The 22,237-nt window shown below is 44.3% G+C and overlaps 1 protein-coding gene across 2 annotated transcripts in view; it reads left to right on the top strand.

Annotated features, from left to right (window-relative positions):
* Positions 1-22,237, top strand: part of LOC144823117 (putative methyltransferase DDB_G0268948) — a 245,705-nt gene that overhangs the window by 141,764 nt on the left and 81,704 nt on the right. For both annotated transcript variants that reach the window (XM_078681311.1, XM_078681310.1), the window contains 2 exons: positions 1,100-1,228; positions 1,828-1,988. In XM_078681311.1, coding sequence (XP_078537437.1) covers positions 1,100-1,228; positions 1,828-1,988 — 290 coding nt within the window. The remainder of the gene's footprint in view (positions 1-1,099; positions 1,229-1,827; positions 1,989-22,237) is intronic.

Genomic DNA, 22,237 nt, shown 5'->3' with positions numbered 1-22,237 from the left:
TTCAACTGTAGATTTCAGGAAGCTCATCAGTCCTGAGGATGATCTAAAATCATTATAGATCGAAACGTCGTCGACTCATTCAAGGAAATACCCCCACTCCATTGTATATATTTATGTGGTTTATACCTTGTTGTTGTGTGACGTGTTTTTTCGTCTTCACTATGTTCACTTATGTCACGTTCTGCACTCTGTCACTCATATGAGCACCTGAAACGTCTTTGATTTTTTTCATATGCTAAAAAATGAAAATAAACTAATGAGTTGATGTTTACCTACATCCTTAGCTCCCTAAGTGTCAAATAATTATACACTCTATATTTTCTCCAGGACCTTATTAGGCCACCCCTGAACCATTGTTTTCTTTAAATACGTTTCCACCCCAGGTTCGTTTTATGGGGTACCCTTGTTCTCATAATATCATTTTTGTGGACCAGCACTTATTCTTCCGCATCAGACATTTACCGAGAACATGAGAGTGCAAAGCAAACAAAGCAGAATGATGAAGGAAGAGAAAGACATATAAAACTGTCATGAAGGGGAGTAAGTTGGGATCTACAGGAGTGACAAAAAGGGGTAGGGAGTGTCTTGTAGTGGATTAAAGGGAAATGATGTGGATTCAATACTATGCAGTCTTGGTATTGGATGCCTGACATTTAAATCCACTGGCCGCATTCTTCTGAAAGAAGCTTTGGACACCGGGACTAATTCTTTTACAAATTAGGCACTGCTCAGTAGTGATAGTTCAAATATGATTGTGCCAATCAATGCCACTCCTCTGTGTGAAATCATGCAGCTCTCCTTTAAATCAATGGATCAGGCTGGAGGAACCACCTTCGTAGGAACCTCTCCCACTGTCCAGTGGTTTATACAGTTTAAACAGCTACTATAACCATGAATGACTCTTAGCTTGTAATGCGATTACGTGTATGATGCATCCTGTACAATGCCGGAACCAATGGAATTCGAATACTCTTTAGTCGAGAACAAAATTAAAAAAATTGTTGCAAAACCTGCTAAGCTATTTTTCAATGGAGATAATAAAGGATTTGTTTTAGCGGGTAAAGCATGGAAATATGACTATTTATTTTAACCTTTTCAGGAGCAGGCAATTTCCAACCCAAGCATCCACTCCCACAAGGGTGAAGAACATGCGCAACTCTACCGCAAGTACATGTTTGCACCCTCGCCGGAACTCCCTGAAATAGTGTACAATTACCTGAAGGAAAAGGTGAGCTGAGGATGAGTTGTAAAGGGCAGATGAGGGAAATCAAGAGAGGTCTAAGACAAAAGGCACATTTGCCTGTGGTGCAGTCTAATTCATTTGAGTTTTTCAATAAAATGATAAGTGTGCAGCACTTCCTGGGACTCCCAACTTGCAAACCACAGCACCTTTCCTTCCCAAAACAGACTCCACAGGCACCACCATAGTAATAGAATGTCCCTCACAAACGCCTCCTTTAACTTTCCTAATCCTTCTCATTTAGTAACACTTATTTCACATTTTTCGTACCCTTACCACCAGGGACCCTCAACTATTATTTCCAATTTACAACCTTAGTGGAGAGAGATATTGAGTACCTTTGTGGAGATCTCCACCCAGATAAGATGATAGAGGTGGAAGCTCAGGTCTCAGGCCATAAGGTTCTGATTTGCACCTTAATAGCACATCAGTAGTACTACTTTACATACTACAAAATGCAGATGGGAATCAGTCCTAACCTAGGAAGTATTTAGTGTGTGTAGAACTTTCACAGCTCTGTCATTAAGGTCGAAGGGCAAATATAAAGGAAAGAACCTTCATGGAATGTTCTTTTTTTCCATATTCAGAGACAGCCCCCCTTTGCTCTTGTAGCTGATGTCGGCTGCGGCTCCGGACAGAGCACTAGAGGCCTGGCACCATACTTTCAGAAAGTGGTTGGAGTTGATGAAAGCAAGGCTCAGATCTCAGAAGCAAAACAAAACACCCTTGGCTCCAACATTTCTTACTGGTAAGTCCAATCTTCCGATGGAATCAAAGTGCTATAAATAAATGAGACTATTAAGGGCATATTTGGAATTGGGTGGATGCCAAACATCGCCCAAGAAGTTGCAGATGTCCTGTCCACCCTATTACAAGTGCATTGTTGTCCATGGCATTTTAAATACCACAGACAGGACATCCGCCACTTTTTGGAGGATGCCTTGCTCTGCAAAACACTGAATACAACCTCAGGTTCTCTCACCGCAGTACATGTATAGCTTAGAAATGTATATATATATATATATATATATATATATATATATATATATATGCATATATATATATATATATATATATATGATACATAGACAATACGTTATATTTTTCCATCATTTTAGTCACATTGTCATATAAGTCCCACCAAAAGCTTTGTGATGCACCAGCACTCTTTCCCTTTTCCCTTATTCCAACATGTCATTTCATGGCATGCACATTTTAATATAGAGGAAGATGAGCATATATTATTTGGAAGGCATCCGCAACGTATTTCAAGCAGTTTTTCTTGCTGCAAAAGATTTATTTAAACATTTTTATATGAATATTTGCACCCCACGTTAAGCACGATAGGCACTTTTTTTATCACTTTCACACCATCCCCCCGACATCCAGGCATTACTAGGCATTTATCCCACACTTACAAATATCTCTATCTTGTCTTCCAAATTGTGGACACGTTAGAGTTATGAGATTCGGCCATATACTTTGAAAGTCCAATATGCTGCAACGTAACTTCATCTTTTATTCGGACATTTTTGTTCATTGTTAGCTATGCAAATAATTTTGGGGATATCTCAGAATTTCACTGTTCATCGGTCAACCTAATATGCTTTTTAAATTGTTTTTATATCCCGTGATCACTGTCTGAACCTTGAAAAAAACCATGGTGAAATCTGTCTGATCTCTGGTATTTTACGACTATCTGTAGATGGCTTTTGAAATATGTTGAACATCTGTTATTATTTTGTCTATGTCTATGCCTGGCAGGTCATGTGGTGTGTTTACGTATTGCACTTGCACGTTAAAAAATGCACTGAAATCGCGCTCCGGCATATCATGTGAACAAGGCTCTATTGAGCTGAAACGCTTCATGGTGACAAATAGAGTAAAGTAAAACAAACTTAGCACTTACATCGGGTCTGTGTCCATCTTTTCGGTGTTCATTTAGCCGAGTGTGGAGAAGAAAGTGATATAATAGACCGTCTGGTTCTACGCAGTCAAACACGGATCTCTCCTCCATTCTGGACAACGTGCTCTGTGGAACATTGCTTCCGGGTTGCCTGGAAGCAGAAATGCCAACCCTCCCGATTCAGGCGTGAGACTACCAATTTGAAGGCTAGCAGTCCTGCCAAGTATCACGCTTCAGAAGTGACACTAACGTATTTCAGTGCTGTGCTCCGCATCACCGCACTGAAATGCATTGTCACGCTTAATGCATAGTGCCTAAGCTATCACTGTGACTGAAGCGCTGCAAAGTGTGTGTGTGTGTATGTGACAGATCAGCTGACTGGCGGCACGATGCAGGCTGCCTCCGCTGCTCCCGTAGGCTTCCTGCTGCTAGCTACAATGTATCTCCATCAAGAATTCCCGTGGTGCCATGTGGCTGAGTCACTGACAGCCAGATAGCCTGCCTGACCTTACAGCCTAGGTAGTGCTCAATAGCTGCTACCAAGACAGCCCGGAGTCCAAGTTACTAAGGTTGTGTGCAGCGTGAACACACGTGTGACCGGCGTGGCGCTGTAGGAACTTTACGTCCCTGTGCACGGGGAGTTTGTGGTCTAAGGCTGGCAGCTTACTGGTTTGCAGGCGGGGCCGGCCGCACATGATACTAGGCCCGCAGCGCTGCGGCTCACACCATCCCTTTTTTGGCATTTAATAGCCGCTTGCCCGCAACTTAATTCAGACCTTTCAATTATAATGTACCGTGCCGGCTTAGAGAGAGTTCTGTGGGACCGACGGGACTGTTGTGTTCCAGCTCATGCACGCCTGTGATGCAACAGGCGTGCAGCGTAAGCCCACGTGACCTGTTTAAATAAATAGGGGCTCCGCACGTACGTACGCCAGTTGGCGACAGTGCGCAGAGCCAGAAGCTTCATCCCGTGTCTGTGTCCATTATTTGCAACCGGCCACGTGTCAGGCCTAGGCCATCCCAGGTGCCCCTTGAGAGTAGGCCCCCAGTTTATGCCCCAGGTCACACACGCCCCCAAGAACACAACAACTGGCGACGAGGGTGGTCGTGCCCTCGCCGTGTGTGTGGTCTGCTGACTGTCGATCGGGGCGGCTGGGAGCCTGCAGCCCCAGTTCGTGGTGCTCGCGCCCCGTGGCCCCACACACGGTGCACAGCGGAGTGCAGCACACGGCGATCCGCCGGGACGGCAGGTGAGACACTACATGCCCCTGCACCCCGCTCGCACACCTGCCGGTCAGAAGCCCCCACCTACCGTGCGTGCAGCCGGTGTCCAGGCCGACTGTCTGGCCATCCCTTGCAGCGCCACACCCGAGCAGGCAGCCGGTGCGTGAAGCGCGCTGCCGGGAATAAACGGTGTTTCAACGTGACGAGGCCTGGGCCGCGCCCCTCGCTCATGCGCAGGCCGAGTGCGGCCTTCCAAACCTCACGCATCGCGCGGGCGTTGTGCCACGCACTGGAGAAAGCGTCCAGATCGGCGAGGGAGGTACAGAATCCCAGAGGCGCTCCGGACACAGGCAGAAACAGGGGAAAACGCGAGCCCAGCTGCACCTAGACCACGTATAACACATAGGGGGAACCACAGGTCTGGAAAGACACTCGTTTCAGAGCAGGAGGGCTTGCACCAAGGCATTCACACAGGAGCAGTGACGGTTGACACCTGCCAGCACCAAACAAGCATTGGCCACAGCCACACTCGTCACACCGAAAGCAGCGACCCGGAGAGCCGGGAGGCAATCACCCAGCACACTGTGCCCTGTGCCCCAACAACAGAGTCATGGCCACGATACCCCCCATTGAGCCCTTCGTGGTGGAAGGCTCGCCGTCGTCGCTAGCCCCTAAATGGAAGGACTGGGTAGACCGATTGTTGATCTTCTTTGAGGCTACCAAAGTTCACAAAGAGCAGAAGAGAGCCATGGTGCTCCATCTAGGAGGCAAGGACGTACACAATATTGCCAAGACACTAATAGAGGCCACACCAAAAACCCATCATTCACTCATAAATGCCCTGAACGCCTACTTCGAGCCAATGGCCAATCAGGACTATGAGAGGTTTATCTTCAGACAAGCTCGACAACTGCCGGAGGAGTCGTTGGACACGTACCATGCCAGGCTAACACGTTTGGCATTGACGTGTGGGTTTGCGGACGCAACCGAGGAGATACGAGGACAAAATATCCAAGGCTGTGCCTCTGCTAAATTAAGGGAACAGATCCTGGAAGAGTCGGGGAAGCCTTTAGCCGACATCCTAACTCTGGGCCGCACCAAAGAACTATCCAAGGCCCGGGCAGCCTACATGGAAGCGGCCCTCCTGGCGCCGGTAAAAGCTGAACCAGTCAACAAGATTCAGGTGAAGCCACCGATGAAGTGGAACAAGAAAGCCCCTGGGAACACCGCGGGAGCAACGGGAAGATCCTGTGGATACTGTGGAGGCACACCACATCAAGCATCGGAATGCCCAGCCAGAGGAAAAAGGTGTTCAGGATGTGGTCGATTTAATCATTTCAAAAAGGTCTGTTGATCGAAGAAATTCCGCAAGCCCCGGCAGGTGGTAAACGCCCTACCAGAGGGTGACCCAAGCCAGAGTGACATGGACGACGATGAGGAAGAGGAGAGGACGGTGCACAAAGTGCACATGATTGGCACGGCGACTCGACGCACCAGGAAGTTGCCTCAATGTAACATCAAAGTAGCTGAACAGGAACTCATGGCGGTAGTAGACACAGGGGCGACCATCAACCTCATGAGTGCCGCTCTCCATCAGACAATGGATCCGCCGCCAATCCTGAGTCCGTCTCCCATCACCGTGTTTGCATATGGCCAGGACACTCCTCTCAAGATTCGCGGGAAGTTCAAGACCGTGATCACCCATGGAGGCAGGACTGTCACCGCAAACGTCTTCGTGTCGGAAGATGGACAGGGCATGCTACTGGGATGCAGGGCCGCGGAAGATCTTGGAGTCGTCACGTTTGCGTTCGGAGTGCATCAAGAGTCGGTACAGCAGCTCGTAGCAGACTTCTCAGACATCTTTAAGGGCATTGGGAAGTTCACAGGCCGCAAAGTACACCTCCACATCGACCAGGCTGTTCAGCCGGTAGCTTTGAGGCATCGCCGCATCGCCTTCCATCTCAGACCGCTCGTGGAAGAGGAGCTCAAAAACCTAGAGGCTGCAGGCATAATAGAAAAAGTGACGGCCCCACGCCGTGGGTATCACCCATAGTAGTCACACGGAAGCCGAAACAACCAGGAGCCGTCCGGATTTGTGTGGACATGCGTCTCCCCAATGCCGCCATCAAAAGGGAGCGTCACATCACGCCCACAATTGACGATCTGATAGGAGAGATGGCGGGAGCATGCTGGTTTTCAAAACTAGATCTGCGGTCCGGATACCACCAACTGGTGCTCGATGATGAATCACGGAACATAACAACATTCTCGACCCACGTGGGACTCTGGAGATACACCAGGCTCAGCTTCGGCGTGTCCAGCGCTGCTGAAGTATTCCAGAATGTGATACAAGAACTGATCACTGACATACCTGGCGTAATCAACGTCAGTGACGACATCATGGTACACGCTCGCACAATACCGGAGCATAACCAGCGACTGACGCAGGTGTTCCGCAAGCTGAGGGAAGCTGGCCTCACCCTCCACAGGGAGAAATGTGAATTTCTGAAGCAGAAACTACAATTCTTTGGCTACACATTCTCTGCCGAGGGGGTCAACCCCGATCCCGAGAAAGTAAAAAACATCAAAGAAGCTGCTCCTCCCACCACCGTCACAGAAGTCCGCAGCTTTCTCGGGATGGTCAACTACTGCGGGAGATTCATCCGAGATCTCGCCAACCTCACAATTCCGTTGCGAGAGCTCACGAAGGACAACACGCCCTGGAAATGGGGGCCAGAACAAGCAAAGGCATTTGATGACATCAAGGCAGCCCTCTCAGACACCACTACTCTGGCGTTTTTTGACCCTCGGAAGTTAACCTTGGTGGCAGTCGACGCTGGCCCAGCCGGGCTAGGTGCCGTACTAATGCAAAAACAGCGAGAGGAAGAAGACTGGGCCCCGGTTGCATTCGCCAGCCGCTCACTCACAGAGACCGAACAACGCTACTCCCAAATTGAGAAGGAGGCGATAGCAATACACTGGGGGTGCCGGCACTTCCACCTATATCTATACGGAAAACCATTCATAGTAGCCACGGATCACAAACCACTGGTCGCCCTCTTCTCAGGGACCTCGACGAAACCCCCACCTCGCATAGAGAAGTGGATGCTACAGCTCTAGGACTACAACTGCCGGGTGGAGTCCCAACCCGGATCAAGAAATCCAGCAGACTACCTCTCACGGCATCCGAGGGCAGCCACTCAGGCAGAGCGGGAGGACGCTGCTGATACGGAAGCTTATGTAAAGTGCGTCACTGCCCGTTCCTGTCCACGGACACTAACACTGTGCAATATCGCGGAGGCGACTCAGAGAGACGACTGCCTGCAACGGGCGCGGAGAGCCCTTCAAAGTGGAAACTGGCACCGGGCCAAGGAAGAGTGGAAGATACTCACACCTGAAGCGCAACGCATCATGGAGAGCCTTCACAATGTGAGAGGAGAACTAAATGAAGATGACACCGGATTTTTATTGCGGGGTCACCGGCTGGTGATACCCTCTGCCCTGACTAATCAGGTGGTGCAACTGGCCCATGTCGGCCACCAAGGGATGGTTAAAACTAAAGCACGACTAAGGACCAAGGTATGGTTTCCACTCATGGATGACCTAGTAGAAGAAACCGTGAGATCATGTGCCGCCTGCCAAGTCACAGGAGATGCTCCGCGAGAGGCACCCATCATGGTCGAACTGCGACCACAACGGCCATGGGAATGCGTCAGCATGGACTTCGGCAGTCTCCCGGATGGGCGACACACCATGGTTGTGATTGACAATCACTCGAAATACCCAGAAGTGGAAATAATAGCCACCCCCAGCGCCATCGAAGTCATACCCAAGCTGGAGAAAATCCTAGCGGCCCATGGAATGATACAAGAGCTAAGAACGGACAATGGCCCCCCATTTCAAGGCCAGGAACTAGCCAGTTACCTGAGTACCCTAGGAATCCGGCATCGTCGCGTAACTCCTCGATGGCCGCAAGCAAATGGCGAGGCTGAGCGCTTCATGCGAACTCTCAATAAGGTGATACGGATAGCGCATGACAAAGGGCAGTCGTTGGAAATGGCGATATTTACGTTCTTGCGGAGCTACAGACAGACACCCCACACCACTATGGGGGTAGTTCCGGCACATGTCCTCATGGGACGGGTAGTGGCAGACTCCATTCCTCATCACCCCCAATGGACACCAGCGTTAGCCGATGAAAATAGAATTGCAACAAAGCGACAAAGGTCCTATGCCCAAATCAGCCTGAGGAGGAGAGCTGTCGCAGCCAGGATTAACAGAGGAGACCTCGTACTGCTGAAGAATAGAATAACCAGCGGAAAATTCAGATTGACCTACGAAAAGAAACCTTGGCGAGTCATTAGTGTGAAGGGCACCCGCATCATGGCCACCAGAGGTCGAGAAATAGTGACCCAGAATGTGTCCCATTTCAAACTGTTTCACCCTGAGACTGAACCAGAGGTCATTCCAGAGTTTCCCGAAAATCGGGCGTCAGCAAGGCCAGCAACCTTACACTCCACTGTATCTCGAGATGGCTGTCTGAGAGACATCCCTCCTGAAGTGAACTGTGAAAGTCATGACGACGCAGAGAGCGCCAGCCTGGAACGAGGGGAGCCTGATTCCGAGACCACCAGCCCACGTCCTACATCCCCGGCCGGGGGTGGCGTCACCCTGAATCGAGGGACGTCCAACTACAGGCTGAGAAGTAATCCAGAACCATCCTGTCGCCTTCGTGACCATCTTATGTGAGACTTTTTCCACCGCATGTTTACTGTCCAGTTTAACTGTAAGCCACAACTGTGCACTCTGATCGAACAAGCACATAACTCAGTGACTGCCATGAAGTGCCTTGTGTTGATTCTATGCATTCGTGTTCTTCTTCTTTTATGTTTTAGGAGGAATGTTGCGTTCCAGCTCATGCACGACTGTGATGCAACAGGCGTGCAGCGTAAGCCCACGTGACCTGTTTAAATAAATAGGGGCTCCGCACGTACGTATGCCAGTTGGCGACAGTGCGCAGAGCCAGAAGCTTCATCCCGTGTCTGTGTCCATTATTTGCAACCGGCCACGTGTCAGGCCTAGGCCATCCCAGGTGCCCCTTGAGAGTAGGCCCCCAGTTTATGCCCCCAGGTCACACACGCCCCCAAGAACACAACAGGGACGTCAGTGACGAAGTCATGAGGCCTGGCATCACAGTTGCAGCAGCCACCAGAACTCTGAGGACACACAGCCACCTGGACCAAGTAAGGCGGATGTCGGGGGTGGAAGTGCGGTGGCTCGCTCGTTGAGGCCTGAGGTGTCAGCTGCGTCGGAGTCGCCGGCAGTCAGGCAGCGCTACCTGTTTGAAGATCAAGGAAAGCAGAATAGTTGTTTAGCATCAGGAATGATCACACAGACCCAGTAATACCGGGCCTTTTTCCATGTATTTTTCCACGATTTTCGGCAGGGAGGAGGGATGAGAAGGGTGCTCACAGCCCCGAGACATCAATTACTCACCCACGTCTGACTATGTTGGGGGTCACAGGGAAGGCCCACAGCCCCCATAGTACCTGCTGGCTGCCAATGTGTCAGACACTGCTCTGCATGCCCATGAGGGAGCTGGCTGCTTCATTCTTTCTCCTGCTCATGTTCCACTGTTTGGATGCATCCACATGGACTCCAGACATGGACGGAGCGGGCTGGGGGAAGCACCTGTTACCTTTCTACAGTGTAACGGCGCTCACCTGTCTTTGGTCTCAAGGAAATTGGGAGCCCCCAGCGACCTTTCAACACAGGACTACGATGGCACCTGCTTTCTTTGTTGTTTGGTCTTCTTGGAGTAGAACTTGTCTTGCATCGGTCTCTAGGAACTGCGGGCCCTCAGGTACAAAAACACTAAGCGGAGCGGGTTCCACAGAACATAATTTCTTCCTTGTGCCGTCACCTCACATGGTGGCAATGCCCTGTCTGTCGTACTTTTGGTGGTTGGAACAGGGGCAGGGGGATGTAAGAGGGTCTGGGCCTGGTTGAGGGAGCACTATGTGCTTCTTCCATGTTGTACTGCACCGGACACTTCTCTCAGCGCAGTTATGTGTCTGCTTTGCAGGGGCAGAGTGGGGATTGGGACCAGAAGTCAGGTGGGGGCTATGTCTCACTCTCCCCTGGGGCTCATGCTGTGGCCCAGAGCATTGTGCTTTAGAGGGTCTGTCTTTGCACTCTGCCTGAGAGGGTCCCTCTTTGCACTGTGCTCTTGCTGCTTAGGAGGGGTGGAGGCAGGCATTAGAAGATCACCCCCTGACTCAGGGGGGCATTGTAGTACTGCAGAGCCTGGGATAGAGGGTGCTGATTGTAATTTGTTGTTATTCCTGCCACTGATGCTCTGTTATTGACACCTCTGAGGCCCTACCATTGTCCTTTCTGATGCCGTGTTAAGCCCCCTGATGCCCTCTTAACGCCCCCTCTGATGCAGTATTAGTGCCCTGTTCGAAGTAGTATGGTTTCCTTATGTATTGCCCTGTTATTAACCCATTCCATGATCTATTATTGTCCTGCCTTATGCCGTTTTTGTACTGCTCTCCGTGTTAATGACCCCTGTGATGCCTCATTGATACCAACTGTGACGCTAGTATTGCCCTCTCTATTGTACAATTAATGCCTCCTCTGATGTCTCATTATTGTCCTCTCTGAGGCGTTGTTGCCCGCTCTACTCCCTATTAATGCTCCCTCTGATGGCTTCTTATTGCCCCCTCCGATGTTATTGCCCTGTCTGTGGTCCTGTTAATTCATCCTGTGACTCCCTGTTATTTCCCTCCCCAGTTCTCTGCCCTGTCCCTGGTATTTTTATTTTGAGGCCTCGGCGCAGGAATTTCAATAATGGAGGGTGGGGGGGGGGCAAAAGAGCAGTAAGGAGTGTTATATGGTTGTTAATGATGGCGGGGCAGTTAGTTGTTGCAATGAAAGAAATATAGATTTTGAATGCTATTAAAAAAATTTGAGGAACCACAGTACAGTGGAACCTGATGTATAACAGCTTTAGAAATCCAAAACTGCCCTATTGTGGATTTGGTGATCTAATCCAGGTGTTTCAGTACATGGATGATGATTTGCTATTTTGTCCCATACACGCTTTCTTTCTAACTTCTCTTGATACAATATTGTTAAAAGTGTCACACGTGATAGACGTAAACACCACTAATTAGTAGAGTGTAAACATAAAAATGTCACTGGTATGCATGCTAAAAACTTGGCAGCTGTGTGTGTTAGTCCAACTCTTGATGTGTAATACTTAACAGGACTGTATAATTTCTGATATTGATATCCTCCCCTCGTCTTCATTGATTGATTTTGCTCGTGTCACTCATAGTAGTTGAAATGTCACTCATAATTACACTGAAATGATGAAAATGTCACACATGGCAATCTGAAACCTTTGCAGCTATGGGCTAGTCTCCCGCCTCCCGATTCCTACAAACAAAAAAACGATTCTTTGGGGGGGTTCAGCTGACAGGGCTATTGTGTAAAGCGCTAATTCTTCCAGCAAAGAGTGGCGATGCAGGGGCTCTCGAAGGGGTGAAATACCAACAAAGCGTCATTAACAAGGGAATCGTCTTTTAAAGACCTGCGAAGTACTGGGTGGGGGTGGGGGGAAAGCTGTTTCAGCCCGGGCTGCCACAGGGGTGGGGGGGGGGGGTGGGGGTGCATGCACTGCCAACAACCTGCCAGGTCAGTGCCCAACATTTGCATCACCCTCTCTGCCTGCCATTATGCTCCATGCATCTAAAAGGTAAGAAAAAAACGTGCATTTGCTTTTCAAATGTCTGATCCTACAGCAGCACACTTCCAAAGCCCATACATGCCAGTAACACGATTCAAAGCCCCATTCTCCCGATTTTTTTTTTAAATCTCCCACTTTGCTTTCCTGAAATGTTGGCATGTATGTGGAAGCACTACGTCCAACAAAGGAACTTGTGCGTCTGACCCCCCAGAACCCATTATTCTCCAAGCGCCCTGTGAAGATCGGTGAAAACCAAGTCGGAGGACTCGGAAGAAACAGACTGGTTCAGGTAGGACGACAGGGTATTCTGGGTGGAGAATTGTGCGCTAAAGCAAGGCGATCTGGATTATACAGCGTGATGCTTTGAAACAATATTGAAATGTGTTAACTCCAAAAGGTCGGCTTACATGATGCGGGAAAGAGAGGCGGCTGTAATGGAAATGTTTTCTGACACTCCTACGGCCACCTGCAGCGCCCGAATAAATGAAAGCACAAGTACAATTGAAACGAATTTGATTAAAAACAAGTATAAAATATTAGAAAAAAAGATGCGTATGGAACAAAGCAAATGGTGGGAGTCAAGATCTCGCCAAAGGTACATCGATGTTGAAAGAATCCCTCGAGGCCTTAGGATCTTAACTGCCCCTACATATGAGGATCCAAACCCGGACCTCATGCGTGAACGGGCAGAGTGCAATCTAGAATCTTCAAGCAAACTTATCCTGATTTTGATAAAATATGCGGACATTGACCGGGCACGCTTACTAACAGAAATAGATGAATTGAATGAAGAACTGGATAAATTAGGTGAGAAGGATGAAATCCTTAAACTACGTACAGAAATGGCAATGAGACTCAAAAAAGAGGAAGAAAAAATCAAAGAACGCAAAGCCTATACATTTTTAAGAGATAAGAATGACTACGATCTAGGGAAAATCTTTACATTTGCCAAAAAATATGACGCGCTTCGTGTCTTAAAACTCAAGAACCCATCAGGTGCGCCCAATGTCGTATTAAATCCTACATCAAGAAAAGTGGGGGCAACCAATGAGACAACATATTTGGATCTCAGTTCCACAGGGGGGAGTGAGTCAGAATCAGAAATGAGACACCCCCAGAGAGAACAACAAAAAGTCAAATCATCACGAGGTGAAGAGCTGAGAGAAGATAAACGCTTCGCCCAAGTCCCCAAAGAAATTACGCAGGACAATTGCAAACTACAGGAGAAGGCAGAGGCGCAAAGCAGGAAAGCACCGCAAACAACAACAAAAAAAGAGGTCGAGGATACTGGAAGAAGAGATAAACCAGCCAACAGTAAACAACAAAACGATAGTCAATCTAACTAAAATGAAATAACACCTAAAGAAACACGCATTTTAGGTCTTGGTCTTTCATACTGTCCTTACAATGATTTTAATTATGCATCTACTAGGATGGACGACTACAAAGGGTTCAGAAAACGCAAGCTGAAAAAACATTTTTTGCTTCAGGGTGACAACACCCACATCCAACAGAAGGGAATGGATGAAGTTGTGAGTGTACAATCCAACCTAACACAATCAGATCTTCCCTTTTTCCATGAACTGGAGGAACTATGGGATGTTGAAACTACCTAACATCCCGTGACCAGTACATCCACAGATAAAACAACGAGCCGTGGGAGTATGAGGGTCAGGACCCCTTTCAAACCTATATCCACCTTCAATCCAATTGCTCCACGTGATGCCATTGATGTGTTCCACGAAACTGTTACGTCAGGTTTAAAAAAACTCAATAATTCAGTGCTTACGACACAAAGAAGATACAGCAGACAGGACCAACAATATTTTAGCCTGATTCAAAAATAAAAAAATAAAAACATATATATAGTCATACGCAACAGTGATAAAGGTGGGAACATTGTTCTTTGGCCACAGGAGGAATAGCAAAACAAGGCCTTCAGTCAACTCAATGACCGCTCATGTAATAGTCGGAGCAACACGGCACATCTGAAAGGTACATATCTGGACTTCTACAAGAAATTGGCAATATGGAGGAGAAAAGACTTGATCAGTGAAGATGAATTCAAATTTCTCAAAAAGGTCAATCCAACTGCTCCTTCCATATACTTCATTCCTAAGATACACAAGGACAAGGAAAAACCTCCTGGCCATCCAATAATTTCAGCAAAAGACGGGCTACTAGAAAATTTGTCCAAATATGTAGACTATTTTCTGCAAGTGTTTGTTAAAAAGTTGGCGTCATATGTTCGTGACACGGGCGATTTTATCAGAAAAATCAAAAATGTGAAGTGGCAGGAAGACTATCTGTTAATAGCACTGGATGTCTCTGCTCTACATACCAGCATCCAACACCAAGATGGTATTAAAGTGTACAACATTACTTGGCACAATGTCCTATATATGATCAAGAACATAGTGAGATGCTTGACTCTATGATTGAACTTTGTTTGAACAACAATATCTTTATGTTCAACGACTTGTTATACCAACAAACAAGGGGTGTGGCGATAGCAGCCAGCTTCTCCCCCAGCTATGCATGTTTGCATATGGGCTGGTGGGAGGAGCTGGTTCTTAACACTGAATACCAACTGACAGTCAAGAGCCATGTAATGGCTCCAGTACATTGATGACCTCCTGATGGTGTGGCAAGGCATGAAGGAGCAGGCACAGAATTTTGTTACACAAATTAACTGCAACTCCTTAAACTTAGAATTTACAGCTACTATCAGTGAGTCATCTGCCAATTTCCTAGACACCCAAGTCTACATCCACAACAATCATATAGAGACACGACTATACAGAAAAGAAGAAAAGAGAAAGCAGGTAATTCTACCTTACATGCACACAGTTCTCATCCTAAACATTTGATCAACAGCATACCATATGGCGAGATGCTTTGCCTTAGGCGGATATGCAGTAATGAGATTGATCTAAAAAGAGCCCAAAATGAGAGCAAATCTAGATTTCTTGAGAGAGGCTATGCTCCTAACATCATCTTGCAGGCTATCTCCAAATCAATGAGCTTGTCTAGGGATGAACTCCTTATAGACAAACAAATACAGACAGTGTCCAAACCATGTGCAACTAGCTCCATTGTCAATGAATTTCACATGATTCTGGGGTATAGTCGACAACATAAAGCCATTAAATATAATTTGCAAACTAGTTGGCCTCTTGTACTTAATGATCCGGTGACTGTACCCCTGCTACCGCAGAGGATGTCCATCTCCTACAGCAAAGCGCCTTCTATGAGAGACAGTCTAGTCACAACCAACCCTGAGATTATCGACAACACAACTTGGTTACAGACACACAAGGGATTTTATAAATGTAAGACATGCAAAGCATGTATCGATGGCAAATATACCAGTACATACTCCACGCCGTTTTGTGATAGGGAATACAACATTCCAAAATTGCTAACTTGTAAAACAGAATATGCTGTCTATGTGCTCATGTTCCCGTGTGGCCTTAAATGCATAGGCAGCAACAAATTACAGGTTCACAAACAGGTCCTTCAACATCTCCGTGCAATCACAAACCAAAACAACACATACCCGGTATCTCGGCATTTCAGAGAATTTTATCAATCTGATAACAAGTATTTGTGCTACTTTGGGATTGACACTATACCACCCAGTAGGCATGGAGGTGACAGAGACCAAAACCTGAGAAAATTAGAGATTCAATACATATTACAACTTGATACCAAGTTGCCAGGTGGTCTTCATGTCACGGAAGATCTTTATACATGTCTGTAATCTGCAACCATAGTAATTAGTCATGGGTTGAGCTGACTCAGCCTGATCTGTGATTTTAACTTGCTGTGTTAGGCTATACACAATTTGATCTCAATATTATGATGTGAGATCAATCTACGATGCATATTAACTTATTATCCAATGGTTTAAATTACAAATTTTATCAGGAAATGTTTTTATGCGAAATACATAGTTATTTGTATATATATATTTATTTTCATATTTATAATGATATGTATATTTATGTTTCAATTTTTATATGCATTTTTATATATGTATTTATTTCAACATCGTATATGTTTACCTCAGAAGTAGCCTTACTCAAGTCAGATCATAGGAATTAAGCATGTTTGCACAGCTACATTTGCATCAACAAGTGGTGTATACGGCTGTATACACCATATAGAAGTTTATGAAATTAATGGCTTAACACAACTATATTTTGTGGAAACATGCGGTTCGTACTGTTCATGATCAGGAGATATATCTCTAAGTATCAGTATTTGACTATGATACATATACAATACGTTATATTTTTTCATCATTTTAGGCACATTGTCATATAAAAAAGCTTTGTGATGCACCAGTGTTTCCCTTTTCCCTGATTCCAACATGCTATTTCATGGCATGCACATTTGAATATAGAGAAAGATGAGCATATATTATTTGAAAGGCATCCGTAACATATTTAGCAGTTTTACTTACTGCAAAAGATGTATTTAAACATTTTTATATGATTATTTGCACCCCACGTTAAACATGATAGGCATTTTTCTTATCACTTTTGCATCATGACCAACATCCAGGCATTACTAGGCATTTATCCTACACTTACAAATATCTCTATCTTGTCTTCCATATTGTGGACACGTTAGAGTTATGAGATTCGGCCATATACAGTATGCTGCAAAGTAACTTCATCTTGTATTCGGACATTTTTGGTCATTGTTAGCTATGCAAATAGTTTGGGGGATATTTCAGTATTTCACTGTTCATCGGTCAACCTATTATGGTTTTTAGATTGTTTTTATATCCTTTGATCACTGTCTGAACCTTGAAAAAAAGCATGGTGAAATATGGCTGATCTCTGGTATTTTACGACTATCTGTAGATGGCTTTTGAAACATGTTGAACATCTGTTATTATTTTGTCTATGTCTATGCTTGGCAGGTCATGTGGTGTGATTACGTATTGCACTAGCACTTTAAAAATGCACTGAAATCGCACTCCGACATGTCATGTGAACAAGGCTCTATTGAGCTGAAACACGTCATGGCGACAAATGGAGCGAAGTAAAGCAATCTTAGCACTTACATCGGGTCTGTGTCCATTTTTTCGGTGTGCATTTAGCAAAGTGTGGAGAAGAAAGTTATATTCACTGAAAAACCCATAGGTTTTAGGGGTGTTATAGTTAGCTGGACATTTCACTCGTACAAAGCCATTGAAATTCCTCCGTTATAGTTAGTTCTACTAACTATAACTCGCGCGCCCGCAATCCACTGCTGATGATGTCACATATTACATCATTCATGACATGGTCAGTGACATCACTGGTGATATCACAGATGACATCTCAAATGACATCACTGATGACAACACTGATGACATCATCCAGTGAATGTGGTTTGGTTCGATATTTAAATATTCATTATATATATAGCAATCTGCATTGAAGAATGAGTGGAAGTATAAGTGTCTGGATGAAGGATTTACTAGCAGTGTGATTGACTGTTTAAGTGACTAATTTAAAGTGCGTCACTAAATATATGGGATAGTGATTAAACTGTGTGAATATCTGTATCACTCTGTCTCTTGTTGTGTAAACTACTGCATAAGTTGGTTAGTAGCTATGTGAAAGTCTATATTAGTTATTCATTAATTAAGTGGGTATTTTGTATGGGAGAGTAAATGTGTGTGTGTTTGGGTGGAAGGTGTGTGACTGTCCAAAGATGTGTAAATAGTTGATTTAGTACGTATATGAGGTTAAGACTGCATGTCGAAACAGTTGTTTAGGTGAGTGAATGTCCTTATGGGTGTAGTGATGAGTAAATATATTTTTCAATGATACATGTCCAACAAAGTAGAAATATAAAAGGCAGTGTATGTGACAGTTGTTGTATATAAATAAGTATACATAAGACTCAGTGATTGTATGAGTGACTGTATAGATAACTGTATACTTGTAATAGTGATTTTATAACACACTAAGTATCAGTTACTATCTATATCAATAAATAGAGTGGTGTTTGTATAAGTGTGTAGCTGACTAAATGTAAGTATGATCAATTGTTTTCATAAGTGAGTAGGATGACTGCATACGTGAATAGGATGTATGCTGGTGTGTAATGTTGAAATATGTGTGTAACTATATTTGATAGTGTTCTATTGATCTTTGTCAGCATGTATGAGTGAATTTATAGGTGAGTGTTTAGATGTCTGTGTAGATCTAGGAATCACTGAGTGGGTTTTTAAAAACTTATATCGGTGTGTCAATGGTTTCAAATATGGTACTCCATATTTTATAATGAGTGATGAAAGGTTATACTACTGTATGATGAGGTGTATCAGATTGTCACGTGGATGATGTCATCAGTGATGTCATTTGATATGTCATCAGTGATTTCATCAGTGATGTCACTGACCATGTCATGAATGATGTAATATGTGACATCATCAGCAGTGAATTGCGGGGGCGCGAGTTATAGTTAGTAGAACTAACTATAACAGAGGAATTTCAATGGTTTTGTACGAGTGAAATGTCCTGCTAACTATAACAACCCTAAAACCTATGGTTTTTTCAGTGAATTTCTAAGGTTTTTTAAATGGTAATTCCTAACTATAACATGTTTGAAACCTATGTTTTTTCAGTAAATTCAAAGGTTTTTTAAATGACATTTTTTTAAATGTATTGTTGTATTTTTTTTTATACTGATTTTCAAAAAAAATTTAACTATTTATTTTTACATATTTTATTTTTTAAATTACACTACATATTTTTAATATTGTTTTTTTTATTTTATATTTTTTTAAAGATATTTATATTATTTTCATTTTTTTTTTCACAACAGATATATTATTTTCATTTTCATTGTTTTTTGTTTTTTAATTTTTTTTTTTGGGGGGGAGTCGCGCACCCAAAGCGTACCTTTCTCGATCACTGCGCCGAACCTATCCGCCATTTTAGGATTGTTGTGTAGGATCCGCATAGGGTGTGCGATGGGTGCGTATTTTTGTGCGCGATCACTATGCGAGCAGTACGCGACTCCAAGCGCATACGCGACATATACGTATTACTTTGTGCGACGCGCGCACGCTTCCACGTGAGGTCATATACGTGCTAGACGAGGTGGGTGCGCGACTCCCGCGAAATGTTTTGATGTCTAAAAAGATATATATATGTATTTAATATAAATATTAGGGCAAGAAATTATCTAAGCTAATCATAAAAACAATATACTCTTACTTTTAATAACCTATATTACTTTTAAATGTAATTTCGCGAAATCTCGTTGGGTGCGTGCTGCCTGTGCATAGGGTGCGCGGACCCCACGTGACCTGAAAAAGAAGAAATTTGATTGGTTCATAACACTTCCTATTCTAACTATTGAAGGACCCGACCCATTTCAATCTTTCTTCTTGGACCTTCTTTGGAGGAACAACTCTCAATTGAGAAGAACCTTTTTTGATTGCATTCCTTTGTGCTATTTACTCAATACTGCACAAACTGGCTTCAGGACAGCAGCCATCATCAGACTCAGACCACTCTTCGGATCATGAATTTCTTCCTGAGGCTCCACGTCCACAAAGATACACGTCGTTGTCTGGAATTTATTTTTAATCCCTGCAGGCCAAAAACAAGTTAATGCAACTAAAATGACCTGCAGGATTTGTAAGAGGGTGCTTTCCAGAGGAGGTCTTACCAAAAAGTACTCCTGTGGTACGGTAAGCATGTTTAAAAACCTGAAGATGCTGCACCCTGTGAACCTGGCTCATGAGGAGTGCAGAAGATTCTGCGAAAACCCTCCAACTGCAGTTATACGCACCTTTGGTACTTCGTCATCGCCACAACATCTGGACATACGTCTGCAGTTTGCTCAACTGATGGTGCACTGTAATAAATGCAACAAATTATTGTGTTACGGAGAGCAGTCTGTAGATCTTATCTGCAGAGCACAGGGAAATCATTGGTGCTAGACTTATTTGGGTTTTTTCCTGCAGTTGATTGTTTTGTTCCTCCTGTTCAATTGTTTTCTTTTGAAAAAAACTGGCAAAATCACAAAATTGTTCAAAAAAGCACCCAAAAATATAAAACGAAAATTATTTTTAAAAAAATATATATTTTCAGACATAACTTTTCTGGTTAAAAGAGAGCTATATTTGTATGATAGTGTGTGAAAGTTTGGTTGAATGTACGCGTAGTGTATAATTGACTGAAATAATGCATTAGTAGTGTATGGTGAATGTATAAGTGCAGAACTATAAGGAAGTGCTGCAGCATGACACTGTAACCTCTTTAGCTGCAGTGTGCTGTGGTACTTCCGAAGCACAGGGATGCAACATATGTCCATAAATATGTTACAAGTCTATGCTTCCATCTGCACTGGTGCTTAAACTGTGTCTATCTGTGTCATGTGGAGTTTGTTTTTGTGCAGGAAGACACACCTTGCTGCTCAAAAACAATCAGTGAAGGCATTTTTCTCCTTAAATGTTTGATGTGCAATGCAGCATATACTGAAAGAGAAAAAATGAGGAGAAATGAAAATAATTCTCCTTGTTGAGCCTTGCTACATCAAATGGAGAATGGTGCAGCATTCAAACACATGTCCAGATTTATGATTTATGATAAATCTGGAGATGTGTGTTGTTCTATGAGTGTTCTATGCAAACACACACAGCAACACCTATAGAACTCCCCTTCAATGAAAAGTGGTGTGTATGATGAGGTCGTATTTACATGGAAAAGAAAAGATACACAGAGTGCCTTTTCCTCTCCTTGTAAATACGAAAGAGTGTCTTGCGCCATTACTATGTTACAAAAAGTGACATATTGTTGGCACAGGATGCTTCTAAATTTGCCACATAAGTGCTTAGGTATTGGCAGACTGTTACATTAAGAACATATTGCTAATTTATTGTTTGAAAAATTGTATGAGAGTGACAGGAGGTAAGCACGGAAACATATATCTCCAAAGATGCTCAAAGAAGAATGACTGAAATGATTGCAGTCCTTCAATAGGCACAATTGGAAATGTTATGAACCAATCAAATCTTTTTTTTCAGGTCACATGGGATCCTATGACAGAGTGATTCCAAAACTACAGAGGTATAAACTAGGTATTTTGAAGACTGTATTAATACTTTGTAGCTTTAAATTGACTTATACTAGGGTTAGTGGCTAGGCCAATCCCTAACTATATGACTAATAAGTAGAGTAATTTCAACAGTGCAAACAGAGAACAACATACATTTATAAGTACTTAGGTTTTGACAAAGTCTCATAGGACATGTTTATAGAGTGGTGTAGGGAAGGGATGGGGCCTCATGTAACATGTGCAAACACTCTCTGTGACGTGGTTTAAGTTGAGGAATTTAGTCTCTTTTAATCTTAAAAGTCCCTGGGTCCTAGCAGCCCACCATGTCTCGCTGTTGAACACCATACATCTGCGTTGCAGAGAGGTGCTCCGAAGCCATGTCCCATTTTGTACCTCACTACAATGCAACTCTCTGGCATTTTCTGCACATATCTGGTGGGTTAGTTCCCCCCCAGGGACACTCAGTATTCAAGGTAACTTTATTCCGTAACTTAAAACGCCCATGGAGCATCTTTCCACATATATCTACTCCGTCCATCCCCCCATTCTTCACCAGTGTGCAAACACAGACCGTTGTGCATATTAATACTTAGTTAATCTTACCTTCACAGTAATAGAAATAAAAAACGCTACACATGTAAAACTTAAGAACAGGATAGATTTTTAAGCAGTTATTTGTCAGCAAAGACATGAAGTACTCAAATGATTCTCTCACAATGGTTGCCCAAATGCACACAGACTCACAGTGTGATTCTAGACAAGCAACACTATCCCTTGGACTTTACCAAAACACATTCACTAGTCTGGAAGTGGTAAGGTGACTGCACTCATTCTACACATTTTAGTACTGCACTTTAGTGTGAAAGCCTGACTCATTTTGCAAATGCATAAGCAATGACTGGCTTCTAATTCTACCAAAACATGACAACAGGATAGGTTTTTAAGCAGTTATCTGTCAGCAAACACATGAAGTTACCAAATGCTTCTATCACAATGTTTGCCCAAATGCAGACAGACTCACAATGTGATTCTAGACAAA

The sequence above is a fragment of the Lissotriton helveticus genome, chromosome 3_1 (assembly GCF_964261635.1).
Source record: "Lissotriton helveticus chromosome 3_1, aLisHel1.1, whole genome shotgun sequence".
In the NCBI taxonomy this organism is placed as follows: Eukaryota; Metazoa; Chordata; class Amphibia; order Caudata; family Salamandridae; genus Lissotriton; species Lissotriton helveticus.
Note: the sequence above shows the minus strand (reverse complement) of the source record. Positions and strands in the feature narration are given on the sequence as shown.